This window comes from Neoarius graeffei, chromosome 16 (genome assembly GCF_027579695.1).
Source record: "Neoarius graeffei isolate fNeoGra1 chromosome 16, fNeoGra1.pri, whole genome shotgun sequence".
Classification (NCBI taxonomy): Eukaryota; Metazoa; Chordata; class Actinopteri; order Siluriformes; family Ariidae; genus Neoarius; species Neoarius graeffei.
Window position 1 is genome coordinate 50,155,638 of NC_083584.1, and position 20,855 is coordinate 50,176,492.

A 20,855-nucleotide genomic window follows, 5' to 3' on the forward strand; every position below is an offset into this window, starting at 1 on the left:
GAACTTTTACCCAAGGCGGCGGACGCAGAGCATGCATTTTGTTGAAGACTGTTTATTTTCAAGGTTGTTTTTAGTATTCAGGAATGTATTCTTGTTTGTTTCTGCTCTGTTCTGATACTTTTTTTGTTTGTTTGCAGGGTTTTGTAGCTGTGCCAACCAAAAACCCAGACGGAACGATGAACCTGATGAACTGGGAGTGTGCCATCCCTGGAAAGAAAGGGGTGAGGGTCTTTGTACAAGTTCAGGAGCGCTAGTACACTTTAGTAGCTAACATTTTGTTTATTTGAAGTGATACACACACACACACACACACTACCACCATCATGGATGTATTTTCAGTTATGAAAATAAGTTGCACTGCACGAACATGATTAAGAAACTATTGAGAGAAAAAGATTATAAATGGTATGGTGTCTGAAGCTCTGATGTGAACTACTGTATGAATGTCCTCGCTGAAAGATGTACCCGCTTATGAAAAGTGAAGAACGTGTGTGTTGTCCGAATCATGAGGATCCTGAAGCATCAGTTATGTGATGCTCGACGGTGAGCCCATTTGTGTTGTACAGTAGCCCTACTTTTACTCAAATCATTTTGGTTAGCAACAAGCTAGAACCATCCAGGAAGCCAAAACCCCAAGGTAGGAAACTGCTGCACTCATGATCACTTTCATCTGCAAATTGTTTACGCTGCCAAGGTAGAAACACAGCATCAGTAGTAATGCTGAAGAAGCGTCTGTTAAGAGACGACTATAACGCCGCGTCTTATTCCTATCCGGACTCGAGTGTCGGGTTGTAATCAGGGCTCGATGTTAACTTTTAAACCCACTTAAAGGTCATAGGCAGCGGTTTTAATTTTATGCACATTTGAAACTTTATATGTTAAAAAAACCCTGTGTAATTTTCTTCTGGTCCCAAGAAGTATTGTTAAGTAATAATTAAAATAAGTTAGCGCGGATCGCGGCAAATTTCTGTTCGGCTATTTTCATGACCGCTCGGCGCGTGACGTCATTTAAGACAAACAAACCGCTTGAGTTGAGTCCACTTCCGTTTACTTACATTGCCGTTCGGCTTGAGTGCAGACGAGCGTTCAGGAATTTCCAAACAAAACCCCAGGCCTTATTGTTGTGCAGTGCACTGTAACAACGGGACCGGTTCAGGAAGAAGTTTTTACCTTTTACTGACAGAGGAGAAGGGACGGAGAGAGGGGATTGTTTTTTTCCGAAAAAGGAGAAGAGACGGAGAGAGTGGATTGTGCGCGTGAAACAAAATCAAGCAGTCAAAGAAGAAACGGAGCAGCAACGCTCAAGCAAAAAGGAGAAGATTGGAGGTAAACATTTTGACTTTTGCTTGCAATTGACAAGTCAAGAATCCTGAGGGATCCTGTACAATCATTGTGGAAATGAGACAAAGGGATATTTCCTCGCTTAGAGTCGGCTATAAATAGTATAATGCCGTGGATGGCAGGTTAATGTGGCTCACCGGCACACTGTCAAGTAATCGTTCCCTATATCCACTAGGGAGGGCGGTTTAATTATTCTTCAAAAGGGCTCTTATTTAGTATTACGATGAAAGTAGGAATTTATCATAATTGCCAAGATAAATTGTTTGGGCGCGAGTCTTGTTGAGGTCCGGGGTCACCGCGATCAGAGTCGGCCAAGTCGCTGGCCGATTCCGAGGCTGCACGGTCAAACCAGTGAACCATATTCACCGACTGATTCGCAACGGCCATAGGCTCATACATGTATGGTTTCACCTCTCGATATTTAATTTGTCACTATCGCTTTCAGACATTTTACGCATCCTCTCACGACCAAAGTCCGTACACGTGTGCTCGGTTCGCAGGTAAACACAGAGCTGCTCCCGGTCTCATCTCATCTCATTATCTCTAGCCGCTTTATCCTGTTCTACAGGGTCGCAGGCAAGCTGGAGCCTATCCCAGCTGACTACAGGTGAAAGGCGGGGTACACCCTGGACAAGTCGCCAGGTCATCACAGGGCTGACACATAGACACAGACAACCATTCACACTCACATTCACACCTACGGTCAATTTAGAGTCACCAGTTAACCTAACCTGCATGTCTTTGGACTGTGGGGGAAACCGGAGCACCCGGAGGAAACCCACGCGGACACGGGGAGAACATGCAAACTCCACACAGAAAGGCCCTTGCCGGCCACGGGGCTCGAACCCGGACCTTCTTGCTGTGAGGCGACAGCGCTAACCACTACACCACCGTGCTGCCTGCTCCCAGTCTGTTTGGCTTAAATGACGTCACGACGACGGTCCCTTGGCGGTGAAAGTGCGCATAAGTGAGATGTAAACAAACCTTTGGAAATTGGGCAAACCAGTATATTTTAACCGTTTTATTCAATTTTAGGGTGCAAATTAGACACCAGGAAGATTGAATTTGCTTTTTGGGTCGTTCTTCTAGACAATGAAGTTGATATTCTAAGTTTCACCTCCGACCCTTGCCTGTGACCTTTAAGTGGGGGCTAATTTCCACTTGCCCCCCAATATGCGCCGCATCATATCAAGATGGTTCTACTGGACGCTCATAAACTGGGTTTTGGCCACAAATGTGTCAGTAAACATAAATAATGACTTGTGTGCTTAAATTTTGCAGTTGAATGGCACGGACACATGACGAATACAATAAATTCAATTGCTTATGAATATCAGCTGGTTTGGTCTTTTAGAGCTGAAACCTGATACGAGTTGTGCTGAATACACTTCACTTCAGTCGGAACACCTGCTCGTTCAGCCAATCATATTGACACAGTTCATATCAAACTTCAGAATGGGGGAAAGAAAATGTGATCTGAGTTTTTAACCGTGGCGTAGTTGTTGGCGACACGGTTGGTTTGAGTATTTCCGAAACGGATGGCGTTCTTGGAGTTTCACGCGCAACGGCAGAGCTCAGAGCAGAATGACCAGACTGTGTTTCGAGCTGACAGGAAGCCTGCGGTAACTCTGTGCAACTGCAGTGAGCAGAAAAGCAAGTCTGAACCGTGAGCCAGGTGGATTACAGTAGCAGGAGACCATGTCAGGTTCCTCTCCTGTCGAGACTACAGTGGGCACAGGATCAGATTGGAAAAGCATCACTTGGTCCTTCTTCCAATCTTCAATACGAGTGTGAATGAGGGAGTTGTAGAAGGTGTTCTTATTAAAGTGGCCACTGAGTGTAAATGCTGAACAGAAAGAGCGAGCTCGTGTGTGTGTAGAAGGTAATCTAGAAAACTAGCTGTGACTAGCGCTGTCGTTTGTAAATAGCTTCTGGATGACATCACAGCATCAATTGATGATTTTAATAATTCTTCTGTTTCTCTCTTTCAGACACCGTGGGAAGGCGGCTTGTTCAAACTGCGGATGCTCTTTAAGGACGATTATCCGTCCTCCCCTCCAAAATGTGAGTGACGAGTCGAGTTTTTCAGTGTTATTTACTCAGCGCCGTTCTCGGTGTACAGCTGTCGCTCGCTGGATTGATCTCTGACAGCTGTTTAACTTCTGTCAGGTAAATTTGAGCCGCCGCTCTTCCATCCCAACGTATATCCATCTGGCACGGTGTGTCTATCCATTTTAGAGGAGGACAAGGACTGGAGGCCAGCGATTACAATCAAGCAGGTGAGCGGATTATAATGACCGCTTTGCACTTTACCTGGAATGTGTTTTTCGATGGCGTTTGCCTCCTCAGCACGGGTTTCTGTAAGGTATTAACGCTCTTCTTCATAAAGCTGCATGTCTTCAGGGCTGCCTGTGAAAGGTGAGCAGTTTTGGTGGGAGAATAAAAGGGTTTGTAACAACAACAACAAAAAATAGTAGATAAGATAATCTGCTTGAAATCTCTGTCTCGCTGTCTCTCACTTCATCTCGCTTTCTGTCTCTCTCACTTTCGCACTCTCTCTTGGTTCTGTCTCATCTCACTTTCTCTGTTTCTCTCTCCTCGCTCGCTCGCTCGCTCTCCTTTCGCTTTGTTTCTTGCTTTCTGTCCCTCTCCTCTTGCTTTCTCTCTCTCTCCTTTCGCTTTTTCTTGCTTTCTGTCCCTCTCCTCTTGCTTTCACTCTCCTCTCACTTTCTGTCTCTTGCTTTCTTTCTCCTCGCGTTCTGTCTCTTGCTTTCTCTCTCCTTGCTTTCTCTTCTTGTTTTCTTTGTCTCTCGTTTTCTCTGCCTCTTGCTTTCTCTCTTCTTGTTTTTCTGTCTCTCCTCTTGCTCTCTCTCTCCTTTCGCTTTGTTTCTTGCTTTCTGTCCCTCTCCTCTTGCTTTCTCTCTCCTCTCACTTTCTCTGTCTCTTGCTTTCTTTCTCTCTCCTCGCTTTCTCTCTCTCCTCGCGTTCTGTCTCTTGCTTTCTCTCCTTGCTTTCTCTCTCCTTGCTTTCTCTTCTCGTTTTCTTTATCTTCTCGCTTTGTCTCTCATTTTCTCTGCCTCTTGCTTTCTCTCTTCTTGTTTTTCTCTCTCCTCTTGCTCTCTCTCTCCTTTCGCTTTGTTTCTTGCTTTCTGTCCCTCTCCTCTTGCTTTCTCTCTCCTCTCACTTTCTCTGTCTCTTGCTTTCTTTCTCTCTCCTCGCTTTCTCTCTCTCCTTGCGTTCTGTCTCTTGCTTTCTCTCCTTGCTTTCTCTCTCCTTGCTTTCTCTTCTCGTTTTCTTTATCTTCTCGCTTTGTCTCTCGTTTTCTCTGCCTCTTGCTTTCTGTCTCTCTCTCTGTCTGTCTTTCTCTCTCTCTCTCCTTTCGCTTTGTTTCTTGCTTTCTGTCCCTCTCTTGCTTTCTCTCTCCTCGCTTTCTGTCTCTTGCTTTCTCTCCTCACTTTCTCTCTCTTGCTTTCTCTCTCCTTGCTTTCTCTTCTCGTTTTCTTTATCTTCTCGCTTTGTCTCTCATTTTCTCTGCCTCTTGCTTTCTCTGTCTCTCTCTCTGTCTCTCTCCTTTCGCTTTGTTTCTTGCTTTCTGTCCCTCTCTTGCTTTCTGTCTCTTGCTTTCTCTCTCCTCGCTTTCTGTCTCTTGCTTTCTCTCCTTGCTTTCTCTCTCCTTGCTTTCTCTTCTCGTTTTCATCTTGCTTTCTCTCTCCTCGCTTTCTCTCTCCTTGCTTTCTCTTCTCGTTTTCTTTATCTTCTCGCTTTGTCTCTCGTTTTCTCTGCCTCTTGCTTTCTCTGTCTCTCTCTTCTTGCTTTCTCTTCTCGTTTTCTTTATCTTGCTTTCTCTCCTCGCTTTCTCTCTCCTTGCTTTCTCTTCTCGTTTTCTTTATCTTCTCACTTTGTCTCTCGTTTTCTCTGCCTCTTGCTTTCTCTGTCTCTCTCTCTCTCCTTTCGCTTTGTTTCTTGCTTTCTGTCCCTCTCTTGCTTTCTGTCTCTTGCTTTCTCTCCTCGCTTTCTGTCTCTTGCTTTCTCTCTCCTCGCTTTCTCTCTCCTTGCTTTCTCTTCTCGTTTTCATCTTGCTTTCTCTCTCCTCGCTTTCTCTCCTCGCTTTCTCTCTCCTTGCTTTCTCTTCTCGTTTTCTTTATCTTCTCGCTTTGTCTCTCGTTTTCTCTGCCTCTTGCTTTCTCTGTCTCTCTCTTCTTGCTTTCTCGCTGTAATACATTATTGTTTCTAAAGCAATAGCTCATACACAGGGACTTGTGTGTAGACTTTACATACCTCAATCAAAGACTGAAGATAAGTGGATTTTTATAAATGTTTATCACAGTAAAATGTATTGCTTTCTGTGTCTGTCTGCCTCTTGCTTTCAGTGTCTCTCAGTGTTTCAGTGTCTGTCTCTCACTTTCTTCTCTTGCTCGCTGTCGGTCTCTTGCTTTCAGTGTCTCTCTCGCTGTCTGTCTCTCTCATTTTTGCTCGCTCTGTCTGTCTCGCTTTCTTTCTCTCTCTCTCTCTCTCTCTCTCTCTCTCTCTCTCTCTCTCTCTCACACACACACACACGTGTGCACACTCGTGCAAAAATTCAGCTTATCATTTTACAGAGAAACCAGACGGTGTAACGTCCTCTCTTACAAAGCGCCGGAACCTTAATGTTAAATAAATGTCGTCAAACTAAAAACATCATGTCAGCGATTTATACATTTTACTTTTATAAAAATCCATTTATCTTCAGTTTTAGATTGTGGTATGTAAAGTCTACATACAAGTCTCTGTGTATGAGCTGTTGCTTTCGAAACAATAATGTATTCGAGCGAGATCATTAATACAAACCAAGAGTTCACGTTACAGACGAAGCTACAAAAATAGTTCATGCTTTCTGGCCAATCCGATTCGAGAGTTAAAGTGTGCTGTGGTATAAAAAGTTAGGTGATGAGAGGGTTAATGTGGAGGGAGCAATTACTATCCAGCGTCTTCGGTTGTAGAAGCAGGGGCATGATAGCCTCCAAATACACTTTGAGCAAGAGTGGGGCCAGTGTGTCTGTGATCGTGTAATGTGTTACAGTGGTGGAAATCACAGCCCGCTTACATACAGTGATTTAAAATCTATTCCTGTCAAATGTGTTAATCTAAACCTCACTAACAACAAAAAAAAAAATCCAAGCAAGTCTTTTAATGTTAATTTGACTCGAACAAAATGTGTTCAGAAAGGGAAAACTGTGACTAATAAATAAATGAGCCAAGGCGGTGTTTTTGTACACATTTGTATAATTATACTGCTATTTTAGTCTGAAGATGAAAATAATTGCCGTTGGGGTCAGTCGCATGCTCGGTTGAAGGCTGATCAGGTGCATGTAGGACACACCAGACGGTCAGACAAAGAAGTGAGAGTTGACTCACCACATCAGTCCTCTCTGTTTATATCCATTAAAGCTTGCATTTGCTGGAAAGGAGCCTAGAACGAGAGCTAATAAGGAACAAGAACTCACAAACAAGAGCTAAAAATATCTCCAGAAAAAGGAAGTCCGTGGGTGGATGGGTGTCATTCGGTTTTGGCTTGATCTAAATGTTGTTGCAAGCCGTCTGGAAAACAAGCGCTGCCATGTTGTCTGATTTAATTGACTAAAATACATATTTACATGGATAATTTTTTAATAGTTAATTTTATCATGCTCTGTGTGAATAATAAAGTGCAGATGTCATTTGCATCGGCAGCCGTAAGTAGATAAAAGCATCTGCCGAAAGAGAAAGTGTAAACGTTTCAAAAGAAAACGCAGTCTCTCCTGACAAGCCGCACAATATAATATCTATTAATGGCTTTGATTCCCAAGAGCTCCAATTATCTCCCTAATAAGTGGCACTTTGGAGATTGTAGTTGTACACTTTGTGCCTGAAGGGGGCAGAATGCTCTCATGAAAGGCAGAGAGTCAGTCCTGTTTACCTCTCGTTGGATTTCTCTCTTCTAGATCTTGCTAGGAATCCAAGAACTCCTAAATGAGCCAAACATTCAGGATCCTGCACAAGCGGAGGCGTACACGATTTACTGGTAACGTCAATACAGTTGCTAAGCTTCAGTATTCTTTTTCTGACCTTACTCCAGGGTGGAGATGGGGGGGGGTTCTGTAGAGCATGTTTGAGATTGTGTCAGTAAAAATGTCATCTCTAGTGAGCGACAGATTACGAGAAATTTCCACGAGCGTGATTAGGGAAGGTTGTTGTCCAAGACGAACTCGATTCAATTGAATGGTCTTTTTTTTTTTTTAATTTAATTTTATTTATTATTTTTCCCCCCCGACAGCCAAAACAGAGTGGAATATGAAAAACGGGTCCGAGCACAAGCCAAAAAGTTTTCTCCATAAGCCTGAAGATTGTGCTGTGACGGAGCGAGTGTTTGACGGCGTCCCTGCAGTACTCCTTCGCCGCTCCTCTCATTACCTTTATCCACTTTCCACTAATTTCCATGCAGGTGTGATGAAAACTGAATGTGCCATTGTCATGTCCAGTGACACCCACCTAACCGAGCGCTCTATCAGCTCATAATTTGACATTTTGACGGTCTCTCTCTTATGAAACAATTAAATAAATAAGCAAGCGGGCGCCACGTCCCACCGATTGAAGTGATTCTGTGGCACAGGCATGCGTTCCAGGAATCCTGCGGTGCCACAGCTCTGCACCGTTTCCATGTTTTCCTTCCTCTCGCACACTTGAATCACAACCGGCTTGATAATTAGCTAATGAGATGAAATCTAGTGTGTTTGATCAAGGAAAACAAGACTACACTACACCTCACTCTGGCTTTTCTCCTCCTAAGGCCTGTCTCACGAAGCATGATTTATCAGTTCGCTATCTAAGCTTGGTTCGGTCTAACCCCGTGTGTCCTGCCTTGTCATCGTAACCACACGCCTTAACCTTACACTGCGCCGCGCCACGCCTTCAAGTTCAAGATCACGGATTTATAGACAGCTCTTGGACCACTCCTACCAAATCCAGCTTGTCCAGGACTCTGGAAATGGTGTCAACTTTGTTTCTTTGAAACTTTCTAAGGTTTTATGCGAGGGTCACTTTGTAGGTCGGGGTTCCTTTTCCTGTTGGTTTGCAACGTAAGATGATTTGTGCAGAATTAAAGTGTTAATTTTCAGACCGTGTTCTGATTTGCGTACTTGCATTTCAGTCACCAGATCCCTGACAGAACATGAGGCCACTTTTGCGAGAAGATGGATAAATCTATTCACGAGCTAATAAATGTTCAGGTGTTGCATTCATTTCGTATATCGACTTGATTTGTTTTCAGCACCGAGATAGTAGGGATGGATGTTATAGTGGTGGTGATATCCGCTAAGCTTCAGTCAGACTGCTAAAATCAGTATGTTCAGTGACTTCCTCTGTTCTCCCCCTTCTCCATGTGTTGCTTGTGCATCTGACCTACATGCAGTTTGCAGAGGCTCTGCGTTTGCTCACAAGCTTGAATACCAGATATTCAGTGTGTTTTTTCCAAGGAAAAATTGGACTCTGGTATTCTCACACACGCGCGTGCATCCGACCATCACATCAGCATGTGCCACAAAGTTGGAAGCGCACAATGTCTTCGTAGCACGAGTGTTTCCCTTCACTGGAACCAAGAGACTCAAACCTGTTCCAGCATGACAATGCCCCTGTGCACGAAGCGCTCCATGAAGACATGCTGTGTTAAGGTTGTAGCAGAAGAACTCGTGTCCTGCACAGAGCCCTGACTGAACTCAACCCCATTTAACACCTTTTGGGACGAACTGAAACACCGACCGCACCCCAGACCTCCTCCCACATCATTAATGCTCATGTAGCTGAATGAGAACACATTCCCACAGCTATGCTTCAAAATCCTAGTGGAAAGCCTTCGCAGAAGATTGGCGGTACAGCAAAAGGGGAACGAACGGTGCTATAATGGAGAGGGATGTTCAGTACTAGGGTGTCCAAATACTTGGCCAACGTGTATGAAAGGTTTGGCTGGAGTTGCTAGAGGTAGACGTCAAGGCTCACACACCTTCATGAACCCTCACCGTTATTAGACCGGACGGCCTCTTCCTGTGGACCGTCTCTTGTCCTGTTCAGGACACGGTGTTCTTGTTTGCTCAACATTACACGTTTTAATTTAGACTCACGAATTAATTATAAGTCATTTTCTGCCACACCTCATCCTTGGCAGTAGCGAAGATATTTATAAACATTTGATTATAATCACATTTTCTTGTTCTGTAAAATATGGTGCCTGAGACTTTTCCATGCTTCCCACAATCGACTGGTGAGCACGTATAACCAGCGATCATGTAAACCTGGATCAACAGACCACACCGTGTGTGTGAGGAGAGTAAACGGAGTGCGTTAATAGCACATTTATACCATACGCTGTATATTAGCCGGTCTCTGAGATTAGAACCCAGTTCATGTAAAACCTGCTTCCTGAGACATCGCCCTGGTCAGAAGCTGATGAGCGCTGAGGGATGTCTTGCTACAGAGCTTCAGATAAAAACGAAAGCACTGAAAACGATCATGTAACATAATGATTAAACCAGAAGGTAATTTTGTTGTGCTTCTGTTTTTATTTTTGTTCTTTCAAACTGGCCTCATTTATTCTCTTCAACGATTTTAATGATGTAAGACACGCCGTTCCTTAAACGTCAGTATTCCAACTGCTCGAAAACGATGCTTTTATACTTTCATGAATTTTTTTTTTTTTTATTTTATTTTTTTTAATTAGTGTGTCTTTATTACTTTCCATTCCTGCTGTGGGCAGTGTAGACAGCATGTTGTAATGTACAGTATGATAGATTTTTGCTGCCTTGGCCAACTTATATAAATAAATAAATGAATGAATGAATAAATAAAAGAAGGAAAAAAGCCCACAGAGTAAAATCTGAAAGATATACAGCGATCTGTGTTGGTGTTTTTGTTCTTGTAAGTGTTTAGAGTAAATAAAATGTTTCTACATTACCAAAGTGGTGGTGTCTCTGTACAAATTTGTGTGAATAAAACGCTGTCTTTTTTTTCTTGCGACTGCTGAAAGAGGAACTGCACACCTAAATGTGTTTATTTTTGAGTGGTAAATTAAATATGACTCTACTGTGATTGAACATATCAATGCTGGTGTTTAGTATTGACAATTTAAAAAAAAAAATTCATTTTTTTTTTTTTAAATTATGGGTTGAATGTCTCTACTGGGTAAAATCATCGTGAACCTTGCAAAGCTGATTCTGATGTTGATCATTTTGGTACTTCTCTACATCATTAGTTAGGGGTTGTTTTACAATCAGGGTACGCAAGCTAAAAATCACATTTAACACTTATTATCTTCAATATCAAAAGGCTTGACTAAATAAACTTGGTTGTTTATTGTAGCCCTGTGATAGCTCTATTTACCATGCAAAAAAAATTTGGTGATAGCGTTATTTTTGGTGAATGTATGGCAATATGTGTCATATTTAGCAAAATTACTCGTGTCATTTAGAAAAAGTGCTTTTTTGACCACAGGTAGCTCCAAAAGGGATGCACTTAAATCATTCTTTATACCATAAAACACATATTTGGTTCCATATCATTGGAAACATAGTTAAGTTTTAATGTTGAATGCCAGTAAGTTTTCAGACTATTTTGATCAAATTAGTATGTAACTGTGTCAAAAAAAAGTCCTCTCCGAGACAGCTAATTTTTCAATATAAAATAACATATCTAAAATGATTATTTTCATCCTAAAATGTGGTCAAGATATTGGGACATAAATATTAGAGACAACTAACACAAAGCTTACAGCCTTATATTTAAAAGCACTATGGAAGTAGTGGATTCTGAATTGTCAAAAAAAAAAGTCCTCTCCGAGAATCACTTCATTTGTTTCTCCCAGCCCTGCTTAAAGCTCCACTTAATCTTCTTTATCTTATAGCGGATTACACAAAACTACCATACACATGTCAAAAAATGACCTGAAATCTGTTCTTTAACTTGTCCTTCACTTAAAAACTGGTACAGGAACCAGTTTGAATCAATTTGAATTTTGGACCCCTGTGACACAAACTTTGTCCCCTGATTGTAAAACAACCCTTAGTTAAAATTAAAGTCATTGCCTTCTAATCAAAGGCTTCTTCATACACAATGAAATAACTTTCTATTTTATGTATTTAAATGTCATCTTCCATGTTTAAGTGACTGTTTTTAGGAGAAACACATAAGCAGTTAGCTGGTCTTCATCTCAGCAGTTTGCAAAAGCAGCATCACTTAAAGAATCCTGGTGTTCCTCAAGTGTCGTCAATATTAACACGTGTAAATCATTCGTTAAATTAAGGGTAACCTTTTCAAAATCACTTTCTGGTGTAGCTCAGTTCTCAGAGTGCTCCTACATTCCACAGAATCCAACTATTAGGAATGATGGAAACACATTCTGTCCTTGGTTTGAAGGATCTTATCCCCTGATTTCTGCCTCTGACCCCTGTGTCCTTTGCCATATGAAGTTAACGGTCATCAGGCTTGTCGTACTCGAGTCCAGGACTTGGACTCGAGTCTGACTCGTGCCCTAATTTTAAGGACTCGTGACTCGACTTGGACTCGGATTCGTGCATTAACTGCATTCAGACTCGTAAATTGGAGACGAGGACACTGATTTTTTTTTCTTTATTTTTTGTAACATGCTGTAAGAGATTTATATCTACATTAATTTTTGTACTAATTTCGCGCAAGAGTGTCACGCCTTGGCGCGTACATCAGATAGAATCTCAGGCGTGCGCCGTAAACGACTCGCACCTGCACAGGATTAAGGGCAATCAGCGTGCCTATATAAAAACTGTGAGAAAACACTTTCTTTGCGAAGTATTGAGTTGCATTGCTGACACATTACCGAGCCTTATTTCCTTGTTTGAGTTCCTGATCCCTGATTTCCTGTTTCTCGTCTTTGATTCCGCCGAGTCTACGATGGCCTGTTTGTGCCTCGCTCAAACGATTTTGCCTGCCGTTCTGGATTGTTTACATGTCTTCACTTGTATTAAACAAATGCGTCTTCTGCACTCCCAACCATCTCTGGCAGAATACTTCACACTCCCTGATAAAGAGAACGCGCATTCAGCTGTTCATACGTCATGTTCAGGAGCAAACTAATGTTAATGGCGCTAAAACAGCCACCGTCACATGGTGCAGTTGGAGTCTTGTTCTCGGGACTCGAGACTGGACTCAGACCAGAGGTTTAGTGACTCGACTACAAAATTGCCAGTCGTTGATCATTTATACACTCTCGTACTTTTGTATTGCAAGAAAATCTTTTTAAAGTGCTTATAAATGACACTCGCAGTGTCCTATTTAGAAGAATTCACAGAGCCTCAAGCTCAAGGGTCCGGCTGCTGATTGCTGTCTTTAAACAGCAGGTTAAACAAAATTAAGGCACAATGCAAATTACAGGTCTGCAATGCAAATTACAGGTCTGCAATGCAAATTAAATCATTAGTGCTGCCGTAATTGGCCTGCACACTGGACTCGTACAGCTTATTTAATCCCGTGGGCCTTAGAAAAGTTGACGCGATGAGGGCTAATTCTGCATTTCAAATGCTTCTTTCCTTAGGGGCTTCCATTACTATTGCATTACATTTAACCTCACATTTCGGACTTGAATGGAAATTGCGTTTTAGTTTTATTAGGCTGCTGATGATAAAGCCAATTAGCCAAGTTTCATCAAAGAACAATCATACAGTCCTTGAATGTCATGGATATTACTGACAGGACCCTGGTATACTAGTGTGTGTATATAGTATAAGAAGATGGGTGCAGATCAGGCCATGGGTTTGTGTCTTCCGTGAAGCAAATTCAAACAATGGGCACAAACAGAGCAAACCCGAATGATGTTTTCATTGTCTCCTTTCTTGACAGTCTGGCAGGTTACTAGAAGAACAGTTGTTTTAAAGATGACATGAGACAGCCAGTTCACGCATCTCGCACCAGCTGGGTGGGTAAATGATGTGCCCATGGAAACGGAGCAGAGGGCCATTATAAGCCTTTTTTTCCTGATCAAAATAACAGCCAGCGTCCTTCTGTAGCCGATCCACAAACTGCAACTGCACACCCAATGCTGACAAAATAATCTGTGCTAATAACGAGACGTTTTTTTTTTCTACTTCTCACATATTCCTTATGCAAAACCATTTTAACCCCACAAAGGTACACAGGTTACATAACAACCCATGAATACGTAAGACACACTGTTTTCTCTCAGTATGTAATAAAATAAGCTAAAGCAGACCTGCTGCCTCAATCTTCAAATAAAAGCAATTTAGCAATATTTGTGTTGCATTTTTATATGCGGCGTGACTACAAAAATATAATCAAAGACCGTTTCATTACGCGAATACTTAACGGTTCACATCTTCTTAATGCCTGCTTACATATGAATGCTTCAGGGATGGTCAGTAAAAGGATCTTAAAACAGATATCGCCATTTGATCTTTTCAACCAAGCTCTGCAGATTTGAATATGAAAACAACAGAAAGGCTCACTTATGGGATGTGAAGTTTAGAGAGCCTCTTATGAGCTACCAGACACGTGACAACGTCATCTATTTATGGATGAAAACCAGCATCACCAGTTGCTATGGTTTTCCCTGTTGGTCAAGTAGCTGTGCTTTCTTCATAATGTTAACGTTTTGGTATTGATTTAAAGCGTTCGAAAAGCATTGGGTGTGTCCAGTAAGTAAAATAATCAACAGTGAGCTGGTGTGAGCCACGTCCTGAAGTGTTTTATTTCTCTTACACCACAGCATTTCCTGTTATCACTTACACTATAGCAGCTGCAAGCATCTGTTCCCTGACCAGCGTCTCTTTTTTCCTTCCGCTTATGTTACCAACAAACCGGAAACTGCAAACATCTCTGTCTTGAAAACTCTGAATCCTAGTAATTACTAATTACAATGCGCTCACAACATTTACTCTCCTCATAAATAGTAAACACACATCTCTACAAAACTTCACCAGATCAATGATTACACATCTGTTAAATAACAACACAAACTCTGTTTATTAGTAGGCTAAAGCCGCATTCGATTCGAGGTTGCGTCGTAGAAACTTGTTCACAAAAGACCACTAAAAGCTAAGGATTTGCAGAAAATAGACTTTTATTAAATCAAATAATAAAAACAGAGTGATCCAAACAATAATCGTGGGGTTTTCTCTTTTTACAATCCTAACATATCACAGTTACGCCCTTTATGCGATGCCAGTTTCTCATTGGCTGGCACATCTCACCAGTATTCCACCAATATACAGTCGGGTCAGCCACAATCAGATGTACCTACTTGTTTGAGATCATGTAACACTATGTAACAGCCTTCTATTTATGTTTATTAAACTATTTCATATGTTGTAATGGTAGACTATCATTGCCAATGTATGACGTTTCAAAGCCAGATCATAATTTACCACCACTGAATCCATGTTTCAGTTTTTTTTATCAGACAAACTCTTCATATTGCACATTTTCACCATGTAACGCATGTTCATTTGATTTAATACCCCAGAATGCATCATTGCTGCTTAAACTTGGCAATAATTTGTCAAACACTAACTGTTTTAGTAAATCAGCAGATTTTTGAGGAACAAATTGACAGCTGAATCACGGAATTCCGATAAAAATGAAATCTTTCACAATAGTTTTGCCAATGGGGGGTGCTGAACCTAATTTGTTTTCTTTGTCACTGCAAAGTTGAAAATGGCCTGAGAAATCTTATTTAATGCATTTTAATAAACACTTTAAATTAAATACAGACATTTTATGTAGTATGTGATATGATTTGATACAAAAACCTTGTTGCTGGGGGCATACGTTTGCAAAATTCACATGCCAAAGATTTTGCGTGTCATTTCCGTTGTTTTCTGTAGTGTCTGTAACGGTCTTGCTGTAACAGAATGCTGCAGAATTTTTTACCATTTTTGGTGATTATGACATGCATTGGTCCTGTTGGCCTCATGTAGGGCTCTAGTTACATATTCATACGTCTTTAGTTGTTATATTAATAGATATATTAGCAATATGTAGTGTCCGTAACGGGTGTAGTGTCCGTAACGCCAAATTGATATTTTGGTAAAGCCAGTTAATTGAGACTTCTTGACAAATTTAAATGAAACCTTCATGTGAGAATGACGCAAATTAATCATATTAGTCCGGGAGCCATGGGGTCGGACCCGGAATTTTTGGTTAAAGTTTTTTTTTTTGCTTTATCTTATAGATTTGAGGTAGCTCTTCAAGATTTAAGAGGGTGCCCGGTGATATCCCTTGGGCAATTTAATATATTAACCCTTTAATGCCCTATATGCCCAAATAATGGAAGAAAATACAAAAAAAAATAATATCAGTGTAAATACTGATATTAAATGCACCAAGTTGGCTGTATCTGATAGGTATTCACATTTTTCTCTATATTTGTCATTCAAATACATCAAATGTGGATTAATTAACCCTTTCATAACTTTTCCAAATTAGCGATTTTTATACAAGTATTACATAAACTCTACAGTTAATACAAAATAATGATCAATATCTATGTAAGAACTATACAGCATGCAAAAGAACTATATACAGCATGCACACACACACACTAATGACCAATAACTATGTAAAAGAACTATATACAGCATGCATACACTCACACCAATGATCCACTATGTAAAAGAACTACAGCATGCAATAGAACTATATACAGCATGCATACACTCACACCAGTGATCCACTATGTAAAAGAACTACTGTATATACAGCATGAAATAGAAATATATACAGCATGCATATACACTCACACCAGTGATCCACTATGTAAAACTACAGTATGCAATATATCAAGCATGCAAAATGGCATATACAGCATGCACACACACACACACACAAGAATAGCAAAAGATACTGATTTTCAATTAACCAAATTGGCTGTACAGTATTCATGCTTTACTGTCATTCAAATTAGTCAAACGTGTAATTGACCCTTTCATAAATTTGCAAAATTAACAGTTTTGATACAAGAACTACAGTACATAAAGCATGTGCGTGCATGCATGCATGCATGCACACGCACACACATACACATGCACACACACTAATGAGCAATAATTATGTAAAATAATTACATACAGTATGCAAACACACACACAAAACACAAAAACTATTTAAGGAAAGAACTAAGAGTTCAGATGAAAAAAAAAACCCTCTAAACCCTTTGCCATTGCTTAGTGTCTGTAAAAATATGCTTATGTACTGGATGCCAGCTAGTACAGAGGAGAATGTTAAGTAAACCTTACTCCCCAACGTTTTAAAAGTCGTGCTAGTCAGTGGAAGAGCAGTGTGGTTTGGAGTGGGGGTGAATCGGGGACAATGCCCTGAATTTTACTAGGGAACCAGGAACATTACTATTTCAACAGTCAATATCGTAAAAATAAGCAATCTATTAGCTTAATGTATTAGCTTAAGGAAACCTTACTGCCCAACGTTTTAAAAGTCGTGCTAGTCAGTGGACTGGCTAGTGCACATGACTCTCAGTCCACAAGCAGTGTGGTTTGGAGTGGGGGTGAGGGTAAGGTTAACAGACTTTTGAGATGATAATCAGGGACAATGCCCTGAATTTTACTAGGGAACCAGGGACATTACTATTTCAACAGTCAATATCGTAAAAATAAGCAATCTATTAGCTTAATGTATTAGCTTAAGGAAACCTTACTGCCCAACGTTTTAAAAGTCGTGCTAGTCAGTGGACTGGCTAGTGCACATGACTCTCAGTCCACAAGCAGTGTGGTTTGGAGTGGGGGTGAGGGTAAGGTTAACAGACTTTTGAGATGATAATCAGGGACAATGCCCTGAATTTTACTAGGGAACCAGGGACATTACTATTTCAACAGTCAATATCGTTAAAATAAGCAATCTATTAGCTTAATGTATTAGCTTAAAAAAATCAGTGACTAGCATTTACTAGGTGAGAGTTGGGTGTGCTAGCCAGTGTTGTGAAACTATGGGTCTAGTTCACTGGTGAGCAGTGAGTACATGTCACTGCTCTTTCATGATTACAGTCAAATAGTTTCTCTGCTTAGCTTATGCGTGCTGTGATCTTTTGGGGGCAGTGTGATTGACAGAGTTAGCAAGATAGCTACACAAGTTGGCTTGAATTAGCTAATTGTGTCCCTCATATGCCCCTGCAGAAGTAAACACAAGGATGACAATGGAGTGTATGCCTAATAATTTAAGGCTCGCATTAACAACCAAAGTAATAGAGTAATAAAGGGCTTTTTGGTATAAGCCCCGCCCCCAATTGCCTGGCCACACCCCCAACCATGGCTGGAACCCCACCCCCAGACCTTAAACTCATCCTATTATGTTAACAAACACAAAAATAAGTATGATATATAGACTTTGGTGAACATAAAGTGAAGAATGTCAAAATGTCAGAATTTAGGCTATGACTGCAGCACATCCAAAAATAAAGGGCCAATATCCGGAATTGCCCAAGGGATATCACCGGGCACCCTCTCTTATCTTAATGAGTAGACCTTGGACAACAACAAACAGCAAAAAAAAAAAACTTTAACCGACGAAGCCAGGTTCAGCCAAATTTGGGCCTTTGGCTCCCGGACTATATTCTTCTCTCAAAGTTGTAATTGATTGAATTAAGACCCCACAGGCTAACTATTTGAACACTAAATTATTATAATCAAGATGTTACCAAGACATATTTTGACCATTCAAGATACAGCCCTGGCTTGTTAATAACATATTTTTTTACATAATGTGCTTTTTAACACTTTTGTTTTTGAGATGGCTATTCATGTACAGTTGAACCTCGTTTGAGTGGCCTCCCCTATTGCCGGCCAAAAGTGGCCTTATAAATGAGGTGGTTGTTCACGAGAGGTCCAAATGCATCTGTGAGACAGCCAAATGTGGCCTTTCATAAGAGGTGGCTGCTCACATAAGTGACCTCTCTAGAGAGGTATTACAATTACTAGTATTTTCCAAAAGCGTGTTTAAGTACGTATAACATGTGGTGTTGATCCTGTGTTGATATTGATATACTAGTATTACCCGGTAGGTTTCGCCCTGCTGCATGATGCAATGTTCGAGTAGTCACCCTTGTTTTTTAATAATTCGTTAAGGTGTAATGTGTAGTAGATGCAGTGTGTCATGACTAATTGTACTAAAAACATTTCTCTGAAACACGTCCCATGTTGTGACTTTGGGAATAACCCAAGACACATTGTGTAGTGTCCGTAACGTTATGTGTAACATTGTTCAACAAGTATATAAGCTATGTAATCTTTGATGGAAAGGACAACCAACTGTCAATTAATTAAGGAACTAGTATAATAAGCCGATACTATGCATAAAATGATGTTTTGTGAGCCCAATAATTGGAGCTTTAATAAATTGTTGTGAAATTTTGTGTTTCTCTGTCTAATATCGGGGTCCCTGATAACGTGTCACATAACTAGAAGACCCAGCAAATATATGTAACTATACTCAATTGTAACATTCGACAGGGCCCTTTATGGCATAACAGTTCGTTGCCCCATCAACATTTGCTTTTGAGGTGTTTTAAGTGGATCTATCCCATTATATCTTTTAATGTACTGTCCGTAACTTCAACAACCTAGCAGAATGGGGCATGTATAAAATGAGGTATATTTTCAAAACGGAAAGAGAATGCTACATGAAATTTTAGGTATGGGACCCCAATATGTTCAAGCCCATAATATCACAGTTTTGACCATTTTGGGTAACCTTGGGTTTTTTGTTATTTTGGAACCTATAAGGTGCATCTGATCTTGGCTGACCTGAGTACTTTGTTTCCTATCCTCAACACATGATTAAAAAATAATAATCCATGATTCAGAATGACGTGCAAAACCAGCACCATACATGGTAAAAATACTGTATGATACAGATACAGAATCAGTGAGCAAAAAGTAATGTTTTGTAATATAATAAAAACCTTCTAATGAAACCAGTCTCAATCTCTTTACTGTATTTACTCATTTACTGTAATTGTGATCATCTATCTATCTATCTATCTATCTATCTATCTATCTATCTATCTATCTATCTAGGCGGCACGGTGGTGTAGTGGTTAGCGCTGTCGCCTCACAGCAAGAAGGTCCTGGGTTTGAGTCCAGCGGCTGGCGAGGGCCTTTCTGTGTGGAGTTTGCATGTTCTCCCCGTGTCCGCGTGGGTTTCCTCCGGGTGCTCCGGTTTCCCCCACAGTCCAAAGACATGCAGGTTAGGTTAACTGGTGACTCTAAATTGACCGTAGGTGTGAATATGAATGGTTGTCTGTGTCTATGTGTCAGCCCTGTGATGACCTGGCGACTTGTCCAGGGTGTACCCCACCTTTCGCCCGTAGTCAGCTGGGATAGGCTCCAGCTTGCCTGCGACCCTGTAGAACAGGATAAAGCGGCTACAGATAATGAGATGAGATATTGAAATGAATGTTTTACTAGGGAATACACCACTTGCGTTTTTCATACAAGCTCCATCCGGGACATGGAGAACCAAAACCCTGATATAAATCTCTATATGTCACTTGTGAGGAAATCGATGAATAGTTTTGATAAATTTGGGTACTTTTTGTTTGTGAATGTGTCGATATAATAAAAAGCAAATCACAAATTGGCTTAAAGATATGAAGTTTATCTTCTTGTGTTGAAAAACTCGCATTTTTCATCCAAAATACATCATGGATCTGAGTGACATATTTAAATAATATTGCCTGGCTTTTTTTTGTGGTCTATCAGAGTCTTCGACTCGTTCAATATCATGCTAGCTGAATGGAATGTATCTGATATACCATGAAAAAAGCCAGCCAATATTATTATTACTATGCATACGCATTCAAAATTCTCTCAAAATCTTTCGTATTTAACGAAGGAAACCTTGTGGCGATGTTTGTTTCCAAATTGTCACAGTTGCTCACTAGCGCGGAACTTTTATGTGTAATATGTATCTTACGGCATTTTCAATTCACTGTGATAGTTTACTGTGGGCGCCGCCGGCAAACAAAGATGCTTATGCGGATGCACAGCAGAAAACTTTCTCATTGGATATTCGCATCAGCTCTGACGTGTGATGTCATGTTGTCTTGACAACCATGCAATATCGTAAACCATATTTAACGCTTATTTTCCATTAGGTAGAGTGACATAATACACAAAGGATAAGTGATATGCTAACAATTTTGCATGCTATCAAACCAAATGAACGAAACCCGCTAGAAGGGAATAGAATACATGTTTTTATTCCATGGAAAAAATGTCTTCTGTATGTATAATAATTTCTGATATTTCACTCTGATGATGTCACTTCCAGTGTTTCCTGCTGAGTAGATGCGCATTGTCAAAATGGCGAACCAGTTCAAAATTAAAATTCCTTTGATTAACTTGCATATATATATATATATATATATATAGATAGATAGATAGATAGATAGATAGATAGATAGATAGATAGATTGATTGATTGATTGATTGATTGATTGATTGATTAATGGATGT

At 40.6% G+C, this 20,855-nt stretch overlaps 1 protein-coding gene across 1 annotated transcript in view; it reads left to right on the forward strand.

The window, feature by feature from the left end:
* The window catches only part of ube2ia (ubiquitin-conjugating enzyme E2Ia), a 29,436-nt gene extending 19,129 nt beyond the window's left edge, over positions 1-10,307 (forward strand). Inside the window, exons 3-7 of the mRNA XM_060943124.1 lie at positions 138-221; positions 3,333-3,405; positions 3,511-3,620; positions 7,302-7,381; positions 7,634-10,307. Of these exons, the coding sequence (XP_060799107.1) occupies positions 138-221; positions 3,333-3,405; positions 3,511-3,620; positions 7,302-7,381; positions 7,634-7,694 (408 nt within the window). The 3' untranslated portion in view covers positions 7,695-10,307. The remainder of the gene's footprint in view (positions 1-137; positions 222-3,332; positions 3,406-3,510; positions 3,621-7,301; positions 7,382-7,633) is intronic.
* The last annotated feature ends 10,548 nt before the right edge of the window (positions 10,308-20,855 follow it).